The following is a 26825-nucleotide window of genomic DNA, read 5'->3' on the forward strand; positions in this document are numbered from 1 at the left end:
AAGACATTGATAATGTGACCGTCACCTAGGCTCCATCGGGTTCCCTTAGCCAGTAATTGTTTAGTTGCAATACACTCTTCCAATTAAAAGAAGGGCTATTACTTCCGTTTGTATCAAGAAATACACAATTAGGAAAATATTTAGCTTTGAACGATCTGGATGGAAGAAAATCAAGATTCGAAATGAACCTCTAACCCTGTTTGCCAAACATTGTTATATCAGAACAATTAAGGTTTCGAAAAGTCATACTTTCAAATCTTTAGGAACACAAAGATTCTTCCTTGAAGCCCAGTGAAATTTCCTTTGCTTGTTATTTCCAGTGCTGTGCAAAAAAGAGTTTTATCATTTTCTAAAGGGCGTCACATGTATTCAAGGGGAATAAGAAGAGACTTATGTAGGAAACAATGAATGCTTGGGAAACAACTTTTAGGACTACTTCTTTACCTGGTTTCGGTAAAAAAATGTTCTTTAAGCTAGAAAACCTCCTATTCAATCTTTGTTGGACAAAATAAAAAGTAACATTTCAATATAAATAATTAAAATATAATTTGAATTAAATAAAAATAATTATTTTTATAATTTATTTAAATTTAAAATATACTTTAATATTTATAATGTACTTTATCAATTGTTTTACTTAATTTTATAAAAGAAAATTTTTAGTACATTCTCGAGTTTTTAGACTCTAGGGTTAATAAATGTATTATAAAAGTATAATAAAATATTTAAATATATATATATGTTAATTTTTAAAACTATTTATAAAATAAAAAATATAATACCAATATACCAAATACTAAATTTTTAATGAATATATGATTTTCGTACTAAATTGAAAACTTCACATTTTGTTTTGGTCATCAAAAAACTTACTGTTGAATGACACTAAAGTAAATATTGGCTTTCCGCGTAAACAAGAAGCAGCAGGAAGCCTCGGCAACTACTTAAAACATCTCCCCATCTCAGTTCAGGTTCCAGAAAAAAATATTCCCATTTCTACAGATACTTCATCTAGTACTTGGCCTTTTAAGCCTGTATCAATTTTCTTAGAAATACAGTGTATATCTGCATAGAAGACATGTAATACATATACGTACCTTTGGAATTTAATAACTATTTCTTTGTAGTTTTGGTGAATATTTGAGGGGGAAAGAGAGTGATTGAATTGAATTAATGCTAGCTGTGTCACCTTTGAGGAACACAACTGAGGATGAGAACAAAGGAGCGACGGAGAATTTCAAATTCAATATTAGCTCGGAAGAGTTCACTGACTTCTACCATGGGAATTTACTCGAGAGTATTGATTTTGAGGAAAGAGGAAGAAGGTAAGGTTTCGGATCCGGGTTCATGTTCAGGTTCAGCGTTAGGTTGGAGCAGAAACAAAGGCGAGGAGATTGTTAGCAAAAGAGAGGAAGGTAGAGCAGTTAAAACAACTTCGAAAGATGCTGATAAGGGAAGAAAATTACCAGCACAAGCAAAGAATAACAATCAAGGGAAACGAAAAGAGAAGGTATAATTGCTCAATTACTTGAACCAGAGATTAGAGTAGTTCGTAGTTTCTAAGGTTTTCTTTGATATCAATGGCAGCAGCCTCCTCCTCTTTCTTAATTATGGACCATTCACAGACTTCCAGGGGCAGTAAAGAGTGAAGTATGTGAATTATCTACAAGAGAGAGGCAGTTATGTTTTGCGATTTAATTTTTTTCCCAGTTTCTAAGTGTTGGATTGTTGGGTGGCTGATTTTAATTGTTGGGAAGTGGTGGTTATGAGTTGAAATTTGTGAAGGTGGATTGAACGCCAGAGCTGCACAGGAGGCTCGTGCAAGCAGTAGAGCAGCTGGGGCTGGATAAGGCGGTGCCTTCAAGAATTTTAGAGCTTATGGGAATCCAATGTCTCACTCGCCATAACAATATTGCCAGCCATCTTCAAGTAATTTCATTACCCCTTCACTTACTACCGCTTTTCCCAGCTTCATCCCTTTTTTTATATATAAATTTACTTACATTTGCAGCTTGTACAAGCTGCTAATTTGTTTAATGGTAAATGAAGTTCTGATAAAGAGAGGGGTTTGCTTGGTTTGAATTGATGAATAAACTACGTTTTGCTGTGTAGAAATATAGATCTCATCGGAAGCATTTGCTAGCTCGTGAGGCGGCGACGGCAGCAAGCTGGACCCAAAAGAGCCAAATCTGTGGTGCTGCCACCACTGCAGCAGGTGGAGGCAAGAGAGACATGAATCCTTGGCTTGCACCCACTATGGGTTTTCCGCCTATGCCACCGTCGTCACCCTTGCACCACCACTTTAGGTCTTTGCATGTATGGGGTCATCCCACCGTGGACCAATCCCTAATCCACTTATGGCCTAAACATCTAGCCCCCCCGCCGCCACCACCGCGGCCTACGTGGGAACCTCCGCGAGCAGGCCCCTCGTATTGGCACCACCACCACAAACGTGTAAGCTCCTTTTTCCCTACACCTAATTAAAGTATAACAGATGAATATTGCTAAGTGTAGAAAATATAAATTTATAAAATAAATATGTTTCAAAAATACGAAATTTATGATTTAAAATAAATTAATAATATAATTTATTTTAAATATAAAAAAAAAATTTATTTTCTAATTAAATTAATGTTGAATTAACCGGTAATAATCTAGTGCAGCCAAATGTGTCTTATAAGTAATTATTTTCATCTTTGGTAATCTCTTACCGTAGGTAACAAATGGAATAAGTCCAGGAATACCTTGCTTTCCACAACCACTGCCACTAGCAACAAGGGTAAACAGCCACTCAATCCTTGCTGTTTAATTTGGAGGCTTCTTGGCCTGTTTGTTTCTTAGAATGATGAAAAAGAAAAAGAAAAAGAAAAGGACTTGCTATCCAGCGTTTTGGATTGGCATCTGGAAATAAATTGATTTGGTGGTTTGCATTGCATGCAGAGATTTGCTGCAGCACCGGTCCCGGGCATTCAACCGCACCATGGCACCATGTACAAGGCAGACCCCGGCATTCACGTCCTATCAAGTCCCCACCCTCTCATGGACTTCCACCCGGTTAGTAGCTTCCACCATTACTTTAGTATTTTATTACACATAATATTTCACAACACAGTCCTAAACAAAATTTACAATTATGTGAATATTATTAAAATCATCAAATATCAAATAATAATAACTAAACATCTCAAGTAATAATAAAAATTGTACCTTTTTTGTGATGGAAACAACCTATTAAATGACGCTAAAATATGTTTTTTTCTCAATAATTCTTTAAAGATTTTTTGAATAAAATGTCTTGTTAATGCATATATTTGTAGTGCTAAATATTAATTTTAATTGGTATATAACTATAACACTAATTAAGAAATAATTAATCTAAAATAAGTGTAACTTAATATAGATCAAAAGTCTAATTAAGTGCTAATAACTATTGATAATAATAAAATTAACTAAATAATTATGATTAAATTATAATTATTTTATATTCATAATTTGTTATGAATGTAATTTTATATTCAAGATTTAAAATAATATTATTAATAAAAAATAATTATAATTATATTATTGATTTAAAATATCGAAACATAGATAATACAAAATGTTAATTTTGATTGATCAAATTTTTTTATCTTAATTTCTTAAATAGATATGAGTGATACTATTTGTTGAGTCAGATTTGTATTGAATCAAACCAATTTTATTAGATACAATTAGTATTTATAAAAAAATAATATTTAATTTAATTATAAAATAAATTTTTTTCTTTTTTATTTTGACATATAAATTAAGAATAAATAAATAAATTTATAAATTATAAATTATATTATTAATATGTTTATATTATCTTTTATATATATAATATTAATTTCACATATTATTTTTATTAATTATAAAAATTAATTTTAACATTATTAATTATTATCATATTTAAAATAAAATCATATTATATATAAAAGTTATATTTATTTAATTAAAACTGATTTTTTATTTTTAATTTATCCAATTATATTCAATAATTTTATTAATTAATAAAATAATATTTTTTAAGTATAACTTTTAAAAGATATGATCAAATTAATTAATTTCACATTAATATACCACTCTATTAATTAATATTAATTTTATTGTTATCACATAATAATACTAATAAATTATTATTCTAATATTAATTTAGTGATATAATAAACAATAAAAGATATTCTCGTCACTTTAAAAATGTATCAAACTCGTACTTTTATATATATTATAAGATTATAGATAATTGGTATAACGACTTATTGGTTCTCCAATTTTACAAAAAAAAATTATTTTAGTCTTTCATTTAATTTTTTGTCTCTTTAAACTCTTAAACATGCATTGTTTGTCAAATCACCCTAAAATGAATGGAAAAATTCACGTTTGTTAACTTTGCTAACGTCACATCCACATGACAATCCACGTGCATGTCACGTTAGTAAATAACTAAAATTTTTATAATTTTAAATAATTTTTAATTTTTTAAAAATATATCTTTTAGAAATATTAAAAAAATAATTGTTGATGTGGCATCGATGTGCATGATACGTTAACAAAGTTAACAAATATTAATTTTTACATCTACTTTGGACTAATTTGACAACCAGCACAAATTTAAAAACTAAAAGAGGTAAAAATTAAATTGAAGACTAAAATAACTTCTTCTTTTTAAGTGAAAGGACCAAATAAATCAGTATGCATATATAATTCAAATGTTTTAAAAGCAAATACTATATGTTTACTATGGCTATAAAAAATATAAAGTTATAAATAGAAAAATGGAGAAACAGTATTAATTTTTACTCAAATAATAGGGCGAATAAAAGATTTATTAAAAATAAAAAATGTTATTAATTTCCAAATCTTGTTTTTTTTTTTTTTTTGGTCTCATTCAAAGAAAGCTTTATTGAAGGGATCAAAGAACATAATAGAATCTAAAATACAGTAGATTAAGATAGAAAAAGAAGAAAAAAGAGAAGGCAGGCAACAAAGAACTCATCAGCAGTTTGCAAAATTAAAAAACTCTATAGACCTACATTAAATAGAAATGCAAATGATGGTATCATATACAAGTAATAGCATTATAATGGTTTGTAATATTATGGAATAATTAAGCAGTGTGGGTTGTGCAACAGTCGAAAGAGAGCATAAATGCAGCTATAGGAGATGTTCTATCGAAACCATGGCAACCACTTCCTCAGGGACTGAAGCCGCCAGCTAGCGATACTGTTTTGGGAGAGTTGCAACGTCCAGGACTCCCCAACATACCACCCTCTTCCGCTTGATATATGTATCCCTTGCATTGCATGCAACGTCATTTTCAACACCTTAATTTGACGAAATTAACCATATGTTAGGTTTGAAGTACAAGTCTTTCCTTTCTATTCCTATATATATATATATATATAATATTCCTTTTTCCATGCTTAGAATATAGCCATTACTTGAAAGGTTTTCCTCCTACTAACTCTTTATTTTTTAATTAAATTAAGTGGAAACAAACACTTTGTTACATGCACCATTTATGTATGTATTTATTAGCGAAACATATGAAATAATATTTATTGAGTGTCGATAATAAATCTACTATAGACTTTTCAACAAATAGTTCCAAATGTAAATTATAGGAGGAAATATTTAATAAACCAATGTCAAAGTGGTCTCAGTGTAGTTGACAAGCATATTTAATTCTTCTTAACCATTCTAGATAAGTACAAAATTATCAAAAATATTATAAAAATTAAATATGAAAAATCTTAAAGAATTATAAAATTATAATATATATATATATATATATATATATGCACATTTAGAATGTACTTAGACAAAGGTTGTCCAGGTTCATTTAAATTTGGATAACTTTTGGTTCAAATTTATTTTAGATTAATTCAAAACTATAAAAAATATTATTATAAAATTATTAAAAATCAAAATAGTGAAAAATTATAAAAAATTATTTGAATTTTTATAATTATAATACCATTTGTTCATATTTGATGTATGGTTGAATCTTATTTTTATAATTTTATGATTTTATCTGAGCCGGGCTTAGACAAACTCAAACTTAATAAATATGCTTAGAATTTTGATTAGACCCAATCTGAACTCAACCCATAAATACCTCTAAATTTGTGAGACTAAAAGATGGTGACGATAGAAAATCAGGGGTGAATCATGTTTGAACCTTTGTTCTTTTGACTTGCAAATTTTACCTATTTTTCAATTATATTTTTAATATTTTTGAATTTTTAAAACACTTTTAAAATTTTAATATTTTTAATTTTAAAAATTAATTAATTATTGATGTTACATATGAATTATCATGTGAATACCATTATCAACATCAATAATCCCGTCATTATCTTTGCAACAATTTGACAGAAATTAAAAGTTGGGGCTAAATGATGCCGAAAAAGAAAAAAACTACAATTTTTTTTTTGTATAATTTGATGGCAAAAAATCAGTACTAAAATGAAAATAATGCATTTAAGTTGCAACTACAGTATTTTTTTCCCAAATTTACGATAACAGTGTCATTAACCAGGCAAAGTTCTGATTCTCATAAGAAACAGAGGCTGGTTAGTGGAGAAGCAAATACTGCTTATCTCTGCTAATTTTAGACGCTATTCCTTGGTAATTGTATTGTATTATAGCAAGCACGGAGGAGGTGCCTTACATGGTTAAAATTTCCTCCCTATCTAGAACCATTATATTCTTGTTGGTCAGTGAACACATAAACCACTGTTTACCTCTCAGAAACCGTCCTCTTAAGCATTTCAACAAAGTTCTTCACTCACTGAACCCTGAACATCCTTCTGTTGAATATCCGTATGGTAGATCATCTGCTGCATCCCTCACCCCCTCATCTGAATTCTCCTTTATATACCCTCCATTCAAATTTCTTTCTTCAATCTCATCCTCCTCACCACAGTCTATATCGTAATCACTTCCCTCCCCATCATCATCTTTGCCATTGAAACCACCACCATACTCATCTACTTCCTCATAATCACATTCATCTCTTATTTCATCCTTGTATCCTGAGCTTTCAGAGCTTCTACCATTATCAGCAGTCCCTGTTTCTAATAAGGCTACTTCATCTCCATTCCAAGCATTCATTCCACAACTTCTGGATGTTTTCCCCATTATTTCCTTCTGGCTCTCTCTCTCACCAGCACTCTCAACCATTCTATTTGCCACTTTTGGCCTTCTGCTGTTTAATCGACCATGGTTACGCCCTCCCTGCCGATGTGACCGTGATTTCCATTCCACTACTGGCCTTAATCTCCCACTCTTTGCAGTTGTAATCCTCTCTCTAGATCCAGATCTAGAATTAGCAGGCCGCCTCTGATATCTTCCACCACATATGACTCCAAATCCCCTCCTACGAACTTCCCCACGGCCAGAACCAGAAAATCCTATCCCTACATTATCCCAGCTTGCTTTTTGTAGATACTTGATTTGGAGTCTGCATTGTCTCATCATCTTGGTGGTTCTTCACAAAAGTATACTTAGATGGGGGAAGCTCCTTAAAAGAAAACAGAGTAAATTGAGAATAATTAGTTTCAAGCGTCATAAGAAAAACAAAAAACAATTGTACTATATACTATTTCAAATATAACTGACAACTCTTCAAGATACATCCAACAAATGCCCAACTCTTGGAGGTTAAATGTGGTACTCACGGTAAGAAGCTAAGTATATAGCAGGACAGAACCCCAAACCCAGCAAGTAAAACCCAGACAGGAGGTTGAATAGGTGAAGTTGCCGATTTCAGTTCAACCAGCCAATCCAGTTGAAAAAATTACTTAAATACAAAATACATTATTTTAATAATTGAATACGTATTAAATATAGTAAATATTTAACAAAAAAACAGTTGGTTTAATGATACAGTATTTGATTAAAAAAAAGTCTAAGAGTTCAAGTCTTATCAATTATTAAAAGTGAACCTAAAACTGGTTCAATTACTAATTATGTTGGGTTTAACTAGTTCACTGAAAAGCTGGATACTAACTAGACCAGACAGAATACAGTTTCCCAATTCAACCAGTCCCATCCAGTTTTTTTATCCAGTCACGACAAGAAAATGAAAGAAATTACATTTACTGTCCCTTTCTGATTATTATATCTTATTATTATTTAAAAAGCCGATGTCTGTAGGATCTCAGCGCATGAATGAGGGCATCAAATATAGGACTAGTAAAAAACTTAACTCATGTCGAAAGGAAATGAGGATTAGGTAGAAATTCTTTTATATTTTGTTGATTTGAGAAAAATGAATATATAGATGGAAAGACGGGAAGTGATTCAGACCCAAGTCAAACACATGCACCAGCCTTGAGCCAAATGCTTGGGTGTCCTTTCTGGTGGAAATTTCAAGTTTGTGCCATATTGCTTTTCCTTGTACCAAAAGAAAATTGTATACTTATAAAATAGCATTTTCAGTATGCTAATCCATACTAAAAGGAATCCAAATCTCATCATTCTTCTATTTATTGAGGATATTATTTTCTGCTTTATATATTCATGAATTAATCACGATGCAAAAGGCAGTGCTTACCATAAATTCTTCAGCTCCCCTGTCCCTCTTAGTCTCTGCCCCCTGGGTAAGTGTGTAGGAGATAGCCGCATTGAATTCCATAAGCCTCAGAGCCACAGCAGCTGTTGTTTTTGGAATCCATGCAAGTACAGGAACAGCCTCAAGATTGGAAGAATAATCAACTTGATGTTCTAACAGGTTAGATGGAGACAGTACTTCACTTGTAGTCTCAAATTTTGAGGATAAATAATCCCTCCTGATGGAACTTTCCAGTAGTGTCAAGATCTAAAATGGGCACAAGAGTAAGTAACCCAACTTCTTAACAAAAACAAAAGATTAGGAAAGAAACAAGAAGCACCCTGTTGATTCAGCATGTGTTTGCAAAAAGATTAGAATAACACATTATTACTAAATGATATGGAACTAAAGCTTGCATGACAGAAGCCATTTAAGTAGAATAGAAAACAATTACCAAGATCCTACACCTTTTCCATTATGCTTAGGTTTTCACACCTGGTGAGCTTGTATCAAATAAAAGAAACAACAATTGTAAGGCTTCAAATCCCACATTCTCCTCTTCTCTTCTAATTTCTCCTAGCTCAATGTTCCTTTTATCCCGTTATTGCCTTCTTCTCTTCCCTTTCACTTTCATGTCCAATCTTATCATTTCCTTTTGAATCTTCTCAATACCAAGAATTTATTCCTTATCCATGTCGAACAAGAGAAAGTAATGCCATGCAGAGCAACAGTTAGATGATGGGTACTCTTCTTTCTTGGTTATGAACCAATAACAGTGAGGAAACTTTTAAAGTTAAGAGATGATTAACACAGTAAATGCGCCTGGCACACAAACCTGAAGAAGCTCTTCAGCTGTTGTTGAAGAGTCCAGCTTCATACCCCAAGAATTTCGGTAGTCCTCAGTCCAAGTGGATTGAAGAGCTTCGAATGGAATAGAAACCTGCAAGAGGACAATGCTAAGCCGCAAAAATATTGGATAATAAATACCTAAAAGATATTGTCATGGCTTATGGTTATAACTGCAATCAGAGGTTCGTCATTTATGAATCAAATAAACTGCCCAAAAAGAGCACGACATTCTATAATAAAGGAAGTAAAAGCTCAGAAACTAGAAGGGAGGACTCCTTAGACCACTTGTCACCCTATACTTGCCTTTTCATTTTGTCAATGAGCTCAAGCTACAAGAATGACTAGGTCATAAACCCATATTTATGATTTTAACTAACCAAAAAATCCCTCTTCACTACCTTTCTCTCAAATCTAAGGAGAGGTCCAAATGAGAAGGCACAGACCTCAAGCAAAGCTAATTGAAGTTTAATCAATCTGATTCTCAGAGGAGAAAACACTGAACCATCCAAAGCAAGTTCAGCACCCATTTGCATTTTCTGTGCACACTGAGCCACATGTTCAGAAAATGTTAATGCACTCTCAGAGGCAATATAGGTCGTATGGCAAGAAGGGCAGTGATTGTCTTTAACAAAATAAACATTGAAGCAAGAATCGCATACACCCAGAAGCTCTTTGCACATTCTCTCCCCATATTTCATGACAGAAAATGTCAATGAACTAAAACACTCCTTCCACATCCATTTCTCAAAATCTTGATATCTCTTCAGGGCATTATTTTTCTCATTTTCATCCCTGCCAAGCTCAATTGAAAAAGATGATGTCTCTGACATATCAGAATCAGACCCACATAAAATGCTACTAGGACTTTCAGAATAGACACTCCAATCAAGGCCTGAAGCCATTTCATTAGCTTTTTCCTTAGCAGTGTCTCCTTTCTGCCTCTCATTGACATTCCGTGCAACAGCTTCCTTAAAGGACATCTCAATCTTCAGCAACATTGCATGCAAGAGGGATTCCCTGATCCCACGCACATCCAAAAATGACAACAGAGCGTCAAAACCCTGCATGCATAGAGGAAAAAGAGGCAATTGAACACACAAAAGCAACTAACATATGTAAGGCGACAAAACATGCATCAAAAAACATATACAGCAGTGTCAGAATTTAAAAGCTGTTTGAGATGGAAATTTACTTCTTCAGTATCAATGAGTCTCCAATGACCATCAAGTAACTCAATGAAGATCCTACCACAACCAGGATCGTTACAAGATGTAGTAGTAAATCGCCAGTATCTATTTCTTCTACGATCTTGACCAAGAGGTAATGATCTGTATGCATACATCTCTTCTGCCTTGTGACCAATATAAGATTTTAGCAGTGAATGAGATCTGTCAAGTGCATAACCTGGTTGCTGATATTGGAGATTATCTGGTGCAAAAGAGAAATCTTGCACTGGCAGGTTCCCTTCCGTAGCCATGTTATTAAGACAATTCTGATCATTTTGTGGATTGTTTAAGCATTCTTGCTGCATAACATGATAAACAGAGGAATCATGATCTTTTTTGTCACCAATGATCTGTGGGCTTTCCCTACATTCAGCTGAAGACATCACAAGTCTATTCTTCACTGGATTCCCCATATATGAATAATATGTCCTCAATACAAAGTCTTCTTTTATACGACGTTTATCAAGTTGTGCCTCCGTCCAAATTTGCTTCTTTAAAGCATTTGCGGCTTCTAGGCGTTCCTGAAAGCAATTTCAATTTAGAATACATGAAGAAAAGTAATAAACAGATTTTATAAGTTGAAGAACAGATAAAATGTAAAGCTCACCTTGAGAACAATGCGAATAAAGTTTCCTTCAATTGCAATGGAAATCAAAGCAACAAGTGCATTAAGGCGTTCCTCAACACTTAAATCAGAGTAGTCCCCTTCCATAAGTCCTTGAACCCATAGTTCACCAGGGCTGCTTTCATCAATTTCCATATCTTCTTGACCAGAGCTAGCAGCATCCGCTGATTGCTCAGTAGAAGCATCAATTTGCTTTACCTTATCAAAACCTCCAGAATGTGGAGATGATAAACCCTTGCATGCATTCCCAACTTCAACTTGTGGGGTTTCCATAATAGCACTCTCCTCCTTTCCTGAGATAGTTTCTCTAACAGAACTGCTTCTTTCTTCAGAATTGTGGATCTCTTTCTTTGCATTTATTTCAGCACCCAGATCATCAGCCACAGGATCCTCTGGTATATCACTTTCAGAATCTTCATCTCTTTCAGCAACCTCAGCATCTACACCTAAAATTTCACTTTTAAAAACTCGAATTCTTTCCCTTGCTGTAGAAAGAATTGCCTCAGCATCAGCTGGGTCCTTCCTATATGGAGAACGCACACAGTATGTTGAAGGAGCTGTTCTGTCAAAGAGTTTTGTATCCCTCGAAAAAGCAGCAGCAATAGAAGCTTCCTGGGCCTTGTTTGTTGTAAGATCTCTCAGACCCGATTTCTTAAATTAACAGACCAAAAATACGGAAAAAATGAATACAAGAGAAAAGAGATTAAAGGAGTTTAATCTAGAGCAGCAATGAAGAACTGCAGAGGCACCAACTTAGCTTACTTGGATCTTCTCTGCTACTTCCAATACTGTTAGGCCTTTGCTACCCTCAAGAGAAAGAATATGAAATGCAGCAAATTTAACAGTTCCGGGTGTCAACCGATGTCTAGATCTGCGTGGATTGGAGAAACCCCTTTCTTGCATTATAGCAATGGCATTTGCTGCTGCCCCATTTCGCAAATTAGTAATTATGTCTTCACCATTATTACCCTACATGGACACACAAGATAGATTAACAATTGTATGCCTGAAAACTAAAGAAGACAAATTTGAAGCTTGTTGATTGGCCATCATAGTTTTAGGTATTACCACCACAGATGTAGTCTCATAAATTACACCCCCAAGAGTAAGACATCTTTTTTGGTAACAAGATAACTGATATGCTTAAGGGTTGGATTTTATTCTAGCTGCTTCAACTAGACCTTACCTTAAAAATATTCATCACTGAAAGAAACAAAAAAATTTGCAGAAAATCATGCTCAATACCAATCAACTCAGACACATATGAATGTTGTATGAATGTAGATGTCTAAAACAGAAGGAAATAAAGATTAGACAATCCGTATTGCATTCGAAATAAGCATAAGAGGAAAATAAGAAAAAATTAACAATAATATACTGAGAGGGGAGCTCCTCCGAAATAGCATGCTGAAATATAACTGTTTCAGAATTAGTAAAAACTCTTTCTGCTATCTGCCCTGAAGAGTAAGACTTTCTTCTAGTAACCGAAAAAAGAAAGAAATTGATATGCCCGCAGGCTGGATTTTTTTCAAACTGATTCAATAGACCTTATCTTAAAAATAGTCATAAAAGGAAATGATGTATTTGAAGAAAATCGTATTAAATGCTGAATTCAAACAAATATGAATACTTTCCAAAGTGAAAAGAAACAACTAAAACAGGAGGAAATAAAAATAGAAATGTATGGTGCATTAGAAATAAGCATAAAGAGAGAAAGTAAGTAAAAATAATAATATACTGGAAAGAGAGCTCCCCATAAGAGCATGCTTCGCTCAAACATATTACATACAATAGTTGTACTCAAAAGAAAGATATCCCTACTACATAAGAATCAGATGAGAACTCTTTCAGTTGAATATACAGGCAAACAAGTTCCTACATGCACCAAGCAAGAAATACCGCATCTTTAACCTTTTCTGTTCACTAATAGTTCACACTAACCAACCCAGTCCAATCCAACAATAATTGAGTGACAATAAAAATTTGGTTTTATCATCGGCTTTCTTGACCAATCATCCATTCAGCTAAGGAGTGATATAACTAAAAGCATTGTAAGATCTTCTACAGCATTGAGCTTTCAGAACTCCATGGAGAAGCAAACTTTCGATGTAATTCAGAACTTCTCAGTAGCATTCCCAACTTGATCAGTCAAGGCTAAAAAAGTAGAAATAGCCTAAACAAATCGCACCCAAGATTCTCCTATTGAAGGCTGAAAACTAGGATAGCTCGCTCAAAAAATTCAACCGTGCATAATATTCTTATCAAGTAAAATACACAAGCAGTACTCATTATATAAGCAAAACGGCAACCATTACATTCAAAAGTCACAACTATATAACCAGACAAGTCATCACAACTTTAGTTAAGACCAAAAGAATAGCTTGCAGTTCTTATTGTTCACTTCCTGATGTCATGAACAGCTTGCTGCTTAGTGCAGCTGCTACTCTTTGTAGCAGACTAGCCAGCTTCTTTGGATGAATATGACTCTCATTTAATCAAAAAGGAAAAAAGATAATAATAATATTAAACATGAAAGCACAGATGACTCTTCAACTAAAAAGATAAAGGATCACATAACCAACTGACAAAGAAAAGCACCTCATTTCCATCACAAAGATATGCCTGCTGAATATTTCTTTTCTTCAGCTGTGGCCCAAATCCAGCAGACAGAGCAAACTGCCGCAAGATTTCGGGCCATGTCAACACATTTAAGTGGCGTTGCCAGCTGCATATGTCAAAGCCCCAAGCGTATGCCTAAATATAGGGTGTAACATAATGGAGAAAGTTTATCAGTAAGAAATGACCTTAACCATAAACTATTAATAGCTTATAGCTTACCCCTTCGACAATCTGTGGATGCCCACCTCCAGGGTTAGCAGCACTGTTTTGACTTGCTCCTGCCCCAGTTGAAGGTGTTCGTGCAACATCCTCAATATCTTTGATAATAGATCTAAGAAGAGCAACATGTATCTCACCCAACAACCTTGGATCCTGAAACATCCAAGAGAAAAAGTGCAGATCCATATCAAAGAAAATATGCTAACAAGGATCATAGCTCCTAGTAGAATTAAATCAATACAAAAATCTCTTTTCGAAGGAGAATGGTAGGGGAAAAAGACAACTTACATAGTCATGAAAAGCTTGGACAAGCTCATCCAGAGTAAAAGGCCAAAGTCCAAGAACATCTGCAAAGGTAATTAAGAACCTCCAGACCTAAAATATTTGTCACAATTCAAACCTTGATAAATACAATACATAGCCATACATGATAAATTGGCAGCTAAAAAGATGTGATGCATGCACAGAATTTCAAACAGAACATAAGAAAACATAACACAGCCAATAACCATCAACAAATTTTCATCTTCAATCAACAATAGTATAGAGAGATTCGGCAAACCACCAAGGGGAAGGAAACACAACCCTTAACATGATTACACATATAGAGAAAATGATAAATGATAATGCTTATAAATGCATATGATATAAAAGCTTGCCCTTAGATGGACTTCACAATAACATAAAAGATTGGAAATTCAGGGTAGAAACCAGAAAATTAACCACTTCAGACAAGGCATCATTTGGTAACTTGGCCAATTTTTCATATTTTTATTTTCAAGAGTTCTATTTTCCTTTTTTTCTCAATTTCTGATAAAAGGAAACATAGCAGTTGTTAAAAGATAGGGCAAGAAAATGGAATGGAATGGCTGGTTTGAGTAAGACATTCATCATCAATAACTTAGTCACTATGTGTTATTTTTGACAATAAAAGATGACACTGCTCATATAACAGGGTACTATTCACAGCAGATAACAGGGTCCTACTTGTAAATTTTGTATCCGAAACAGATGGAAACGCTTTCTTTTTTGCTTCCAATAACTCTGAAAACTTTGTCTATCTTTTCAGGTTTTTTTTTTTTTTATGAATTGAATTGTCAGATTTCAATTTCCTAATTAAGGAATATTTGAGTGTATCAAATAGGATTCTGTAAATATTTTATCCCTAACTTTAAGGCTGTTTTTAGGTATAGCATCCCTGGAATTAGTATGTTTCCTAGTGTAAAGTTTCCTAAGTTAGGCTCACTATGTCTATAAATATTTATGTAATTTCTTGTGAAAAATATAATTGAAATAGTCTGTTTTTAACATGGTATCGAGCTTTTTAGCCCGATTTACGGGATTTTTTTTTTTCTGGCGATTTTTTCTGATTCCAACCAGCCCTCAAGCCTCGTAAAATTTGTTCAAACGAAACATGACCGAAACTGTCAAGATCGGTAACATTGAGGATGTCTCGAAGTTTCGTGAACAACTCAAACCCAACAAGTGAGTTTCAGAACATCCAAGTAGCCTCTGAGGCTAAATGGGAAAAATTACCAAGTGGTCTCAACTGGTTCAGACGTTCTTGAAGGGAAGAGGAAAACGAGTCACTTACTCGGGCGGACCTAAAGAAGGAGATCCTAAGTTTGATGCTTGGGATGAACAAGACTCTATGGTAATGTCTTGGTTATGGAACTCTATGATGCCGTAAATCGTTGATACATGCATGTTTCTTAACACATCCAAAGAAATATGGGTAGTGTGAAACAGACTTATTCTAAAGTTCGAGATGCTACTCAAATCTATGAAATCAAGACTAAGATTTCATCTACCAAGCAAGGAAGTCAATCAATCACGGGTATTCCAATCATTACAAAGTTTATGGCAAGAGATGGATCATTACCAGTGCATTCGGATGAAGTGCGATGAAGATGCAGACACTCTGAAAAGGTTCGTTGAAAAGGATCAATTTATGATTTTCTTCTTTGGACTAAATGTTGAGTTTGATGCGAAGAGTTCAAGTACTTGGAAAGAGGAACTACCATCACTAAATGAGACAATTGCAATTGTTCGTCTTTGAGGAAGAAAGAAGAGGAGTTATAGTTGAGAACAGTCAAGTGGATAGTTCACTGGTTACAAAAGCTGTAAGTGAGAGGAGATTTGGCCCGGAGCAGCCAAATAGTGAAGATAATAGACAGACAAAGCGCATAAAGCCTATTAACAGGATTCCGTATGGTGCACCCTCTTGTAAAAGGCCCGTCACACTAAAGAAAGATGCTAGAAACTCCATGGGAAGCCACAAACAACAAATAAAAATTTTTCGAAAAAGGTGGACAACCAAAGGGACAAGGACGAGCATATACAACAAGACAATTTGGATGGAAAATATAATTCTCGTGAATCACTGTTGAATTCAATAAAGAAGAAATTGAGAAGTTAAAAATTAGTGGGATCATTGAAAAAACTTCTTCAACAGTACTTGTAGTTTGGCTTTTTCGTATATCCTCTTCTCAAGATTCTAAAATCTCGATCTGATCACCAAAAGTTCTTGGGTCATTGACTCAGAGCTACGGACCACATGACCCACTCCTCACAAAAATTTGTTTCATATACACCTTGCCCTAGTAGTAGAAAAATAACAATAGCCGATGGTTCTGTGATCACAATGGTGGTCGAGGTGATATTGTTATAAACAAAACCCTTACTCTTAAAAATGTCCTTCATGTTCCAAAACTATTTACCAATCTTTTATCCATTCAAAGAATGACCAAAGACTCTAATCGTAAAGTGGTTTTCTATCACAATCGATGTCTTTTTCGGAGCATGAATACGAGGAGGATGATTGGACATGCTAAGGAAGTAAATGGCCTATACTATCTTGAAAAATCCAGTGAAGAAGTTAGTGCTCTAAATTCCTCACCTTCATCTTTCATATCCGAATCTATTAAAACCAATAAAGACCAAATTTGGCTCTATCACCTTCGCCTTGGTCATCCATCGTTTAGAGTCCTTAAAATTATGTTTCCTTCATTGTTCAAAGGATTGGCTGTTGAAAAATTTCATTGTGATATCTGGGAACTTGCAAAACATAAACATACCTCTTTTCCAGTAAGCAATAAAAGAACTTTCACTCCTTTTACTCTTATTCATAGTGATGTTTGGGGGCCATCCACTATTTCAAATATTTCTGGGCCTCGGTGGTTTGTATCCTTTATTGATGATTGTACTCGTGTATCTTGGATATTTCTTTTAAAACAAAAATCTAATGTAAGGTCTATCTTTCCAACCTTTTACAACATGATCAAAACACAATTTGGAGCTGAAATAAAAAGGTTTAGGTCAGACAATGCCAAGGATTATTTCAATCAATTTCTCTCAACATATTTCCAAGAAAGAGGCATTATACATGAGTCATCTTGTGTTAGTACACCCCAACAAAATGGTGTTGCCGAAAGAAAGAATGGTCACATTTTAGCTATTACAAGAGCCCTTTTGTTCCAAAAAAATGTCCCTAAACAATATTGGGAGGAGGCTGTTTTAACTGCTACTCATTTGATAAATAGATTGCCTACAAAAGTCCTTTAATCTCAAAGTCCTATGCAAGTTCTAGCAAAATTCTTTCCTGATTTTAATACTTCAAGTAACTTTACTCCCAAAATATTTGGCTGTGTTGCTTTTGTACATGTTCATTCTCAAAATAGAGGAAAATTTGATCCACGAGCTATCAAGTGTGTCTTTCTCGGTTATTCTTCCACTCAAAAGTGGTACAAATGCTATCATCCAGCCACAAAAAAAAATTTTGTAACAGCAGATGTTACTTTTGCAGAACAAGAGAATTTCTTTACTCGTCCTTATCTTCAGGGGGAGATCTTATTCACAGAAGATAAGGACAAAGAATTCTTTCTTCTTGACATTCCAGCACCTGTCCAGCAACAAAACACCCACATTCCAGCTCCTGTACAGCAGCAAAACACTCACATTCCAGCTCCTGTCCAGCAACCAAACACTCCTACTCAATCCTTGCCTACTAACCAACCTGCCCGACTTGGAACAATGGCCCCTATACAACCTGAAACAGAGCCTAATACACCCAAATCACCAAGAGGAATTCAGGACACTACTCGTCCTTTACTGGTTTACTCAAGGAAGAAGGCACCAGTGCAAGTTCAATCATCTTCTTCTCCTATACGACCTGAGGTAATTCTTGAACCTACTTTGAATTCTAATCTCGCAAATTTAGATGATTTTCCCATTGCTACTAGAAAGGGACTAGAACACATACAAAACATCCCTTGTACCTATTCATGTCTTACAAAAACTTGTCCCATAACCACAAAACCTTTCTTACCAACCTAAATTCTATCTCCATTCCCAAAAGCGTATCCGAGGCATTAGAAGATGAGAATTGGAAAAATGCCATGAAAGTTGAAATGGAAGCTCTTCAAAAAATAAGACATGGGACTTAGTGCAATTCTGAGAAGAAAGAAACCAATGGGATGTCATTGGGTGTACACAGTGAAATATAAGTCGATGGTTCTTTGGAGAGGTACAAAGCAAGATTGGTTGCTAAAGGGTACACTCAAATGTATGGAATAGACTACCTTGAGACATTTGCCCTCAGTAGCAAAGATGAACATCAGAAGAGTGTTGTTGTCACTAGCTGCCACCAAGGCTGGAAATTACAGCAATTTGACATCAAAATGCCTTTTACACGGTGATCTTGAGGAGGAAGTCTATATGGATGTTCCTCCGTGATTCGGTCCAAATCTGAGGACAAGTAGTTTGCGACTAAAAAGGCTTTGTACGGACTAAAACAGTCCCGAGGGCTGGTTTGGAAGATTTACCAAAGTAATGCTCAAGTTGGGGTATAAACAGAGTCAAGGAGATCACACTCTATTTGTAAAACACTCATCTTCAAGGGGAGTGACTGCTTTATTAGTCTATGTTGATGACATTATAGTGATTGGTGATGATCCAGAAGGAATGGAGAATTTAAAGAATTGCCTAGTAAAAGAATTTGAAGTCAAAGAGCTCGGTAAGTTAAAATATTTCCTTGGTATTGAAGTGGCACACTCTCGGAAAGGCATATTCATATCTCAGCAAAAATACATAGTTGATTTGTTGACAGAGACGAGCAAGTTGGGCTGTAAACCAGCAGAGACACCCATAGAGGTGAACCACAGACTTGGAAATGCACTAGAAGATGCAGTGATTGATAAAAGGTCATATCAAAACTTGTGGGAAGCTCATTTACTTGTCTCATACTGCACCGGATATTACCTATGCAAGAGGGTGTTGTAAGTCGGTTTATGCACAATCCCAAAGAATCACATCTTAGAGCCAGATATCATATTCTCAAGACTTAAAGGGCACACCGAGCAAAGGAATCTTATTTAAAAAGGGGCAGAATTTAACCCTTGAAGCCTATGCTAATGCAGATTATGCAGGATCTATGGTTGATAGAAGATCAACCTCGAGCTATTGTACTTTCCTAGGAGGCAACCTTGTGACTTGGAAGAGTAAAAAACAAAATGTTGTGGCTAGATCTAGTGCAAAAGCTGAATTTAGGGCGATGGCTCTTTGAGTTTGTGAGTTGTTATGACTAAAAATTATTTTGGAAGATTTGAAGATCGAGTGGGAAGGTCCAATGAAGTTGTATTGCGATAATAAGTCTGCTATCAATATTGCACATAATCCAGTTCAACATGATCGAACGAAGCACGTTGAGGTTGACAAACATTTTATAAAGGAAAAACTGGACAGTGGCTTAATTTGCACTCCATTTGTGTCCACCGATGGTCAACTAGCGACATACTTACCAAAGGATTGTCTAGGAAGTTGTTTGAGAATTAGTAAGCAAGTGAGAGAATGGATGATATCCACTTCCCACTTGAGGAGGAGTGTCGATTTCAATTTCCTAATTAAGGAATATTTGAGTGTATCAAATAGGATTCTGTAAATATTATCCCTAACTTTAAGGCTGTTTTTAGGTACAGCATCCCTAGAATTAGTATGTTTCCTAGTGTAAAGTTTCCTAAGTTAGGCTCACTATGTCTATAAATATTTATGTAGTTTCTTGTGAAAAATATAATTGAAATAGCCTGTTTTTAACAGAATTGTTGCAACCAAGCATGTTAAAAAAAATGAAAACAAAAAACAGTAAACAGGATGCAAAATTTAACAAAAGAACCTTTAAGATTTTGCTTACTTCAATCAATAATCAGTAAACATATTACGTGACAGATTGATTAAATCAAACAGGAAACTATATGATTGTAACTTCTGAATGACAGTCTCAATGTAATATGTGCACTTTCTAATGTGCTATTAGGCTTCAGTCAATTAAAGATCATCTCCTTATCAGGAAAACAAAATGCCGCGAAAATATCCTCTACGAAAACAACTACACAAGCTCACCATGAGAAGATTCCCTACATTCTCCTCAGAACCATTCCACGGTTGAATTGAGAAAGGTCTCTTCAATTGCACTGTTTTGGGCGGAAACTCACACAGCTTGTCTAAAACAAGAAAAAGGAAATATATAAAACAGTTGCCAAGCTGAAAACTCACACCAGGTAAGCAAAAAATACCAGTGGGCAGTCAAGGCATAGTCCCACAAGATTGATGATTCAGATGTTCAAACTTGGACAATAAACAAAGGTATGCAATTTAGACTAGTAACATACAAAAAAAAAATGACACCTTTTTTGCTCTAACAATTCAGACGATACAGACAGAACCAAGACCCACAAGCATTCATCAGAAGAGATTCTTAGTTCAATGAGGGAATCATACCAGCCAGAAGAATATAAAATGAATTAACTGAAAGAATCATGGATCAAATAAATAGTCAAGTACTTCCACTAAAGATCAAAGTAACCTTCACTAAACTGACAGAACCAAAGAGTTTAAAAGACGGTAGAATGTGGCAAAGGAATATCCAAAAATAACCTACCTCTAAATATATCAAGATTTTGCAAGGCTTCAAAGCCGAGTGGCAGTGTTGAAGACAGCCCTTTGCTTGATGTAGCTATCTCCATGAGTTCCAAGTATTCATCCTCTACAGGTTCCATCGATTCTTTAGCTAGTTTACGAGCAATAGCTCTCTCATTAGTAGCTCTAAGCTTGGCTGCCTCCTTTTCTTTACGCAGTTCTTCTTTTATTCGTAATCTCTCAGCCTTAGTACATATAGAGATATAATTATGCCCTAAACTCATATGCTAGAGTTTGAAAATACTTAAAACAAAATGCTCCAAGGCTTACTCTAATAGATTCTTTCATCAAGAACTTCTCCCTACGCTCTAGTTCACGCCTCTGCTCTCTCTGGTATCTCTCCTCCTCCCGATGCTTTTCACGTAGCAGCCTCTCCTCTTCCTTCCGCTTTTCATGTTCATGTCTCCGCATTTCTTTTCTTATTTGCTCTTCTCTCTTTACATACAAAAGAAGTATTAATGCATAACTCATAAACCTCACAGACCAAGAAAAAGGCACACTAGTAACCCAAACCTTTCGCTTCAACATATCCTGTTTTTCAAGCTCCCTTCTAATTCTTTTCTCATGGGCTTCAATTTCACGTGTAATTCTATCTTCTTCACCCTACAAAACATAGATGAAGATTCATGATTTAACATTCTACGATTAATAGCCATGAGGGTACTTCATTACAAATAACAGTACACCTTGCGCTTCCTCTCTTTGCGCAAAACATCATCATCAAGACAGACCCTCCTGTCAGATGACACAAATGGACTTCCCAGTGCAGAAATTGGGTGAGAACCAATATTAGCATCGAGAGCAGTATTTGTTGAAGAGTTTATTCGTGAAACATAATCATATTCTCCTGAAGCAGTAGGTAAGAGATGCCCTGGCCTGCTTTGTTGAGGCAAAAGATTCAAATTTGGTATCTGACCTGGAAAACCATATCCAGGTTGTACTTGTTCATTCCCAAGCAAAGATGAACACCCAGCAGACAATGATGAGGCTCTGGCATTTGGACCATCAGTGGGTAAACCGTAGTTGAAGGATAGGGGAAATCTTCCATATGTTTCAGTTCTAACAGTGGGCTGCTCTAGGAGAAACTGATATTCACAAACAGCCCTCACCGAACCCTGAGGATGCAATAGGTTCTGTTAATTTCTTGTCAATACACTTCATTTTGAATAATGTAAAAGAGTTCCAGAATGATATACAGGTGAAGCTTGCCAAATCACATAATCAGATTAATGAAGAAGCAGCAGGTTAAATCAAGAAGATGAATGAATCAACAGAATTCTTTTCTATTATATCAATTGAACTTATTTAATAAATCAAGTATTTAACAGGAATATAATATTCAACATATGAAAGAACCCAAGACAATCTGAGACTTGCCCAAAGTCAAATTATGAGATACAGAAAAGTTTTGTGTGCGCAGATTGCCCAAAGTCTAGTTATAGTTAATAGGTAGTCCAATTTATAGTTTTCCTTAGTGCCAGTAAAACTAACAAAACCTAGAGAGGCAAGGCATTGCAAAAGCAACCATTATGAAGGAGAAAGTAATTGGGATATTCACGGTTCCCTACCCATCTTGGATGTGAGAAGAACAAAATCTAACCTTGACTGTTTTTGTATCCCGTCGATCATATATTTTGGTCTCAAAAGGCCCCCCAGGTTGTTTCTGCTGCACTGCTGTTGATGCTCCTAGCAAAAGATATAAACATTTAATGGGTAGAATGCTGGTTGACTTGAAGTCAAAAGACAACAGTTAAACACAAAAAACCAAAGAAAGTATGATGATCATTAAGTACATGGCTAATAATTTTATGTCACGATTTGAGAGGAAAATAGAACCAATTCAGGAAGAATAGAAAATCAAACCACTGAAGCTTAAAAGTTAACCAATCTAAACTCTTCAATAGAAAATGTACATTTGTGACTCAATACGCATGCAGATTAGACCATGCTTTAAGTGTTGTTGATAGAAACCATTCCTTATTGAACTCCTTAGGGTTCTATCTACTCTTTCCTCTATTTTCACACATGCATTACTGCTTTTACCGGTAAGAGTTGAGACCAACAATTGACCTAACCAATGAAAGTTTTAACCTTCTCTTCAGAATTCCTAACCTGAAGCAATCCACCTCCGCTGGTAACTATTAACATGTTACAGAAACCTAGTCCAAGATGCTAGACGTTTAAGCAAGTTGAAATCCTACCAAAAAAAAAAAAACTCTAAAATTAGCTTGAGTAGAAGATCCATGTCAAAAAGTTAGGCTTAATTTCAACAATTAGATTCACAGTTTTTGAGCAAGAGGAGAGCAATTTTAGTTACTTGCCTATTGGTGCGCCAAATGCACCAGGTGGCAAAGGATCAAACTCCATCCCAAACATTGGACCATCATCCCTTATAGGCTCACCCAGCTGTAATTCCGCAAATTTTATAGCCCGAAGCTCAAGCTCTGCCATCGAATGAGTCATCTCGTAATACCTTGGAATAGTCATTCCAGCTCTTGGAACCACCCTTTTCAGGTCCAGCCCATGCCCCAATAAACTGGACCCTCCTGATCCATGTTCATTTCCCGCCTTAGAACCTCCCATTTCTTCTCCCGCAACTCCAACAAGGTGAGCTGACGACGTGGAATCCTTCCTTTGACGCTTTAACGGCGCCGCCTTCCTATCCTTTAGCCGGCGGTGGCAGAACCACATCTGCAACTGTCTATCAGAAAGCCCCAATTGCACCGATAATTCCGCCCGCGTAGCTTCGGACGGGTACATTTCCGCTGAAAAAGCATAAATGAGCAAATTTACAACATATTAACCACAAAAAAGAAAAAAAAACATCGAGACAGAAATGAGTGAGAAAGTAAAACAAACTGGCATATGTTTTCTCTAGAACTTCAAGCTGAGAAGCGGTCTTCATTTTCCGTTTGACTTTTGTTTCTCCTTCCTGAGGCTTCTTCTTCTCGCCTTCAGAACTACCTCCATCTCCGCCGCTAATACCACCAGTCTCCATTTTTCAAGGTGAGAAAAAAAATCCCAAGATATTTAACGAAGGTGAAACAGAATTTCACTCTCTATAACATTGAGAATGAGAGCATGAAAGAGCTTCAACAGCTAGAAAATCAAAGAAGAGGAAAACACAGGGGGGATTCACTCTTTAAACTAGGGATTGACGAAAATAAAAAATGAATTTACTGTACTAAACTATTAGGCATTAATTAGTACCACAAACAAAGTCTTTCTCTATCTAAAGAAAGAAAGAAAAAAAATTTTAAGAAGTTACTTGTCTGTCTCTCTCAGAATAAAGAATCAAAGTGGTAGTGGTGAGTGTGTGATTAAGATGTGCGGTTAGATTTCCAAAAGAAATACTTAAAAGATAATAGCCTTAGTGGTGTCGTGATGAAAATAGTAATGGTAGATAGACGAGAGCTTAAATAAAGGAAAAAGAAGAATAGAGATGAAAGATGGTTGAGAAATATTAAAAATTAATAGTAGTAGTAGCAGTAATGAAAACAAAAGGAGGAAAGGATGTGGAACAGAAAGACTATAATAATGATACTGAGAGAATGAAAAACGAGGAAGAATGCAATATCCAAGAACAAAACTCACCCTCTCTGTCATCCCAATCGATCCCATTGTTGTTGTAGGTTATAAATTAATGGGAATGAAAGAGGAAGAGAAGCGTATTTGTCAGACCAGATCAATTTTTGTCTTTGTGTTTTTCAATTTGAAATATGGGAGACTAACTTCAACGATACGGTGTTCAGTTTCTCTCTCTTACAAGTTACAACGCTGTTTTTCATGTTTCTTATTAAGGTCAACTCTATAATTAATCACTCAACTTTTCACATCTTTCTGGTTTGATCACTGAACTATGAAAATTTTCAATTTAATCATTAAATTATTTAGAATCATTTTTTAGTCACTGTACTGTTAAGTCTGAAACGGTTAGATGACTGACCATTATAAACTACATGAATAGTCAACTATGAGAGTTTTTCTGTTTTGCACATCCAACTAATTTTTTTATTTAGTTACTAAAGTTTTCAAATTTAGATTTTTAGTCTTTGTACCGTTAAGTTGTTAAAAAAAGTTTGACTCAGTCTTTTTTTACAGGTGTACAAGCTCAATTTTGGGCCCAAAACCCCTAAACCCACTAAGCCTAAAACCCAACAAAACCTACCCAAACCCCAAACGGGCCCAGTGCCTAACATCAGCCCGAAATCAAAACAAAAATTAAAAAAACCCTAGCCTAAACCACTTAATCCACCGCCCCGGTCACATCGCCAGTGCAAGTGGCCTCTGCTCCATCACCGTTTGCCTGCAGCAATAAAAGAAGAAGAGACAGATTAGTCAAAAACAGCAAGTTGTAAAGAAATGGCTATAAAAGGCCAAGTTCAAAACCATTGTAACTCTCTCGGCAACTCTTAATATATACAAATCAAGCATTCAATCCCCTAAAAAACAGCAACTCTAGTGACATCAAAGAGAAAATAGAATTGAACCAAACACTAAAATCCCAGAAGTCAAAATCGAAGGCTAAGGTGACCTTTTTTTCCTTTTTCTCTTCAATTTCTATTTCATGGCCGAATATACTCTATATTTACATATACATAAATACATCACATAAGCAAAAAAAAAAAAAAAAAAAAAAAACACACCTTAAATATATAAATATAGGAAAGAAATTTTACCTAAGGAGCGATTTCCAGCCACCGTGTACTGTGGCCGGTACGGCGGTTTGCACGACTGCAGTTGAGGTCTCGATTTCCCCCCTAACCGGAGAGTAGAGAGGAGCTCTCAGTTTTTTTTAAAAAGAACGGTGTAAAATGAAATTTTTAGAAAAATTTTAGCTTTTATAAGCATTTAGAAACGACACCGTTTTGGGCCTTGCTCCCACAGGCCAAAACGACGCCGTTTAAGCGCCGACCATTGGGACAATTGCGCATGCAGTCCTTCCGCAATTTTATTGGTTTTAATTAGGTCTTTTCACGTTTTTAAATTTGGCCCGTAATTTTAATTCTATTTTAATTTAATCCCCTGACTGTCTGAAGGAGAGACATCTGAACGGCGTCGTTTGGTAAAATTGGACTATTTGCTCCTTTGGTCCCTCCCATTTGCTCGCACGTTTGAATCAGTCCCCTCCCCCTTCGATGATTTTAAAATTCGCCTCTAAAATTCCGTTTTTAACCCAATTTCGTCCTTTTCCCTCATATTTCTCATTTAATTGTAATATTAATCATAATATTATACTTTATTAATGTTATATTTTTACTTATTAAACATCTTACTTTTATTTAATGCTTATATACATATGTTATAAAGCTTAATATTATTGTTGCATTAATGTATTTGTATATTATATATATGTATTCATTTAATGTATATATACATTGTACTATCATATGTGTATTAGCATTATTACATGTATTTGTTCCTTTTAAGTATTATATATATATATATATATATATATATTTCACATACATATTATGTATATACATTTAATATTATCACATATTTAATTTCAATATATATTTATACAATGTTTCTTTATTATTATCATTATCTCTGTATTATTACTATTATTATTATTCCTTCCATTACCATCACATGATATTATTATTTTATAACATTTTTATATAATTATCTATACGCTATTGCTTTTACACTAACTAATAATATATACACATTTTTGCGTACATATTTCGCTTATATATATCATTACCCACGGTATTATCGTTTCATCACCTATTTA

The 26825-nt window shown here is 34.8% G+C and overlaps 2 protein-coding genes across 2 annotated transcripts; one reads left to right on the plus strand and one right to left on the minus strand.

Moving 5' to 3' along the window:
* The first annotated feature begins 849 nt into the window (after positions 1-849).
* On the plus strand, positions 850-5597 carry LOC108479264 (transcription activator GLK1). Its single transcript, XM_017781752.2, is given in 7 exon segments — positions 850-1307; positions 1309-1510; positions 1786-1929; positions 2113-2454; positions 2717-2779; positions 2941-3054; positions 5151-5597. Coding segments are annotated over 7 exon segments (1149 nt in total). The 5' UTR covers positions 850-1173; the 3' UTR covers positions 5301-5597.
* Positions 5598-6500: 903 nt separating this feature from the next.
* LOC108479263 (homeobox-DDT domain protein RLT2) lies at positions 6501-24867 on the minus strand. Its single transcript, XM_053022690.1, is given in 20 exon segments — positions 6501-7471; positions 7473-7540; positions 8579-8842; positions 9411-9515; positions 9868-10485; positions 10617-11171; positions 11258-11926; positions 12038-12244; positions 13874-14029; positions 14114-14266; positions 14402-14488; positions 20510-20610; positions 21048-21270; positions 21356-21520; positions 21599-21688; positions 21772-22200; positions 22686-22771; positions 23407-23850; positions 23945-24077; positions 24680-24867. Coding segments are annotated over 20 exon segments (5247 nt in total). The 5' UTR covers positions 24707-24867; the 3' UTR covers positions 6501-6804.
* Between the last annotated feature and the right edge of the window lie 1958 nt (positions 24868-26825).

The sequence above is a fragment of the Gossypium arboreum genome, chromosome 12 (genome assembly GCF_025698485.1).
Source record: "Gossypium arboreum isolate Shixiya-1 chromosome 12, ASM2569848v2, whole genome shotgun sequence".
Taxonomy (NCBI): Eukaryota; Viridiplantae; Streptophyta; class Magnoliopsida; order Malvales; family Malvaceae; genus Gossypium; species Gossypium arboreum.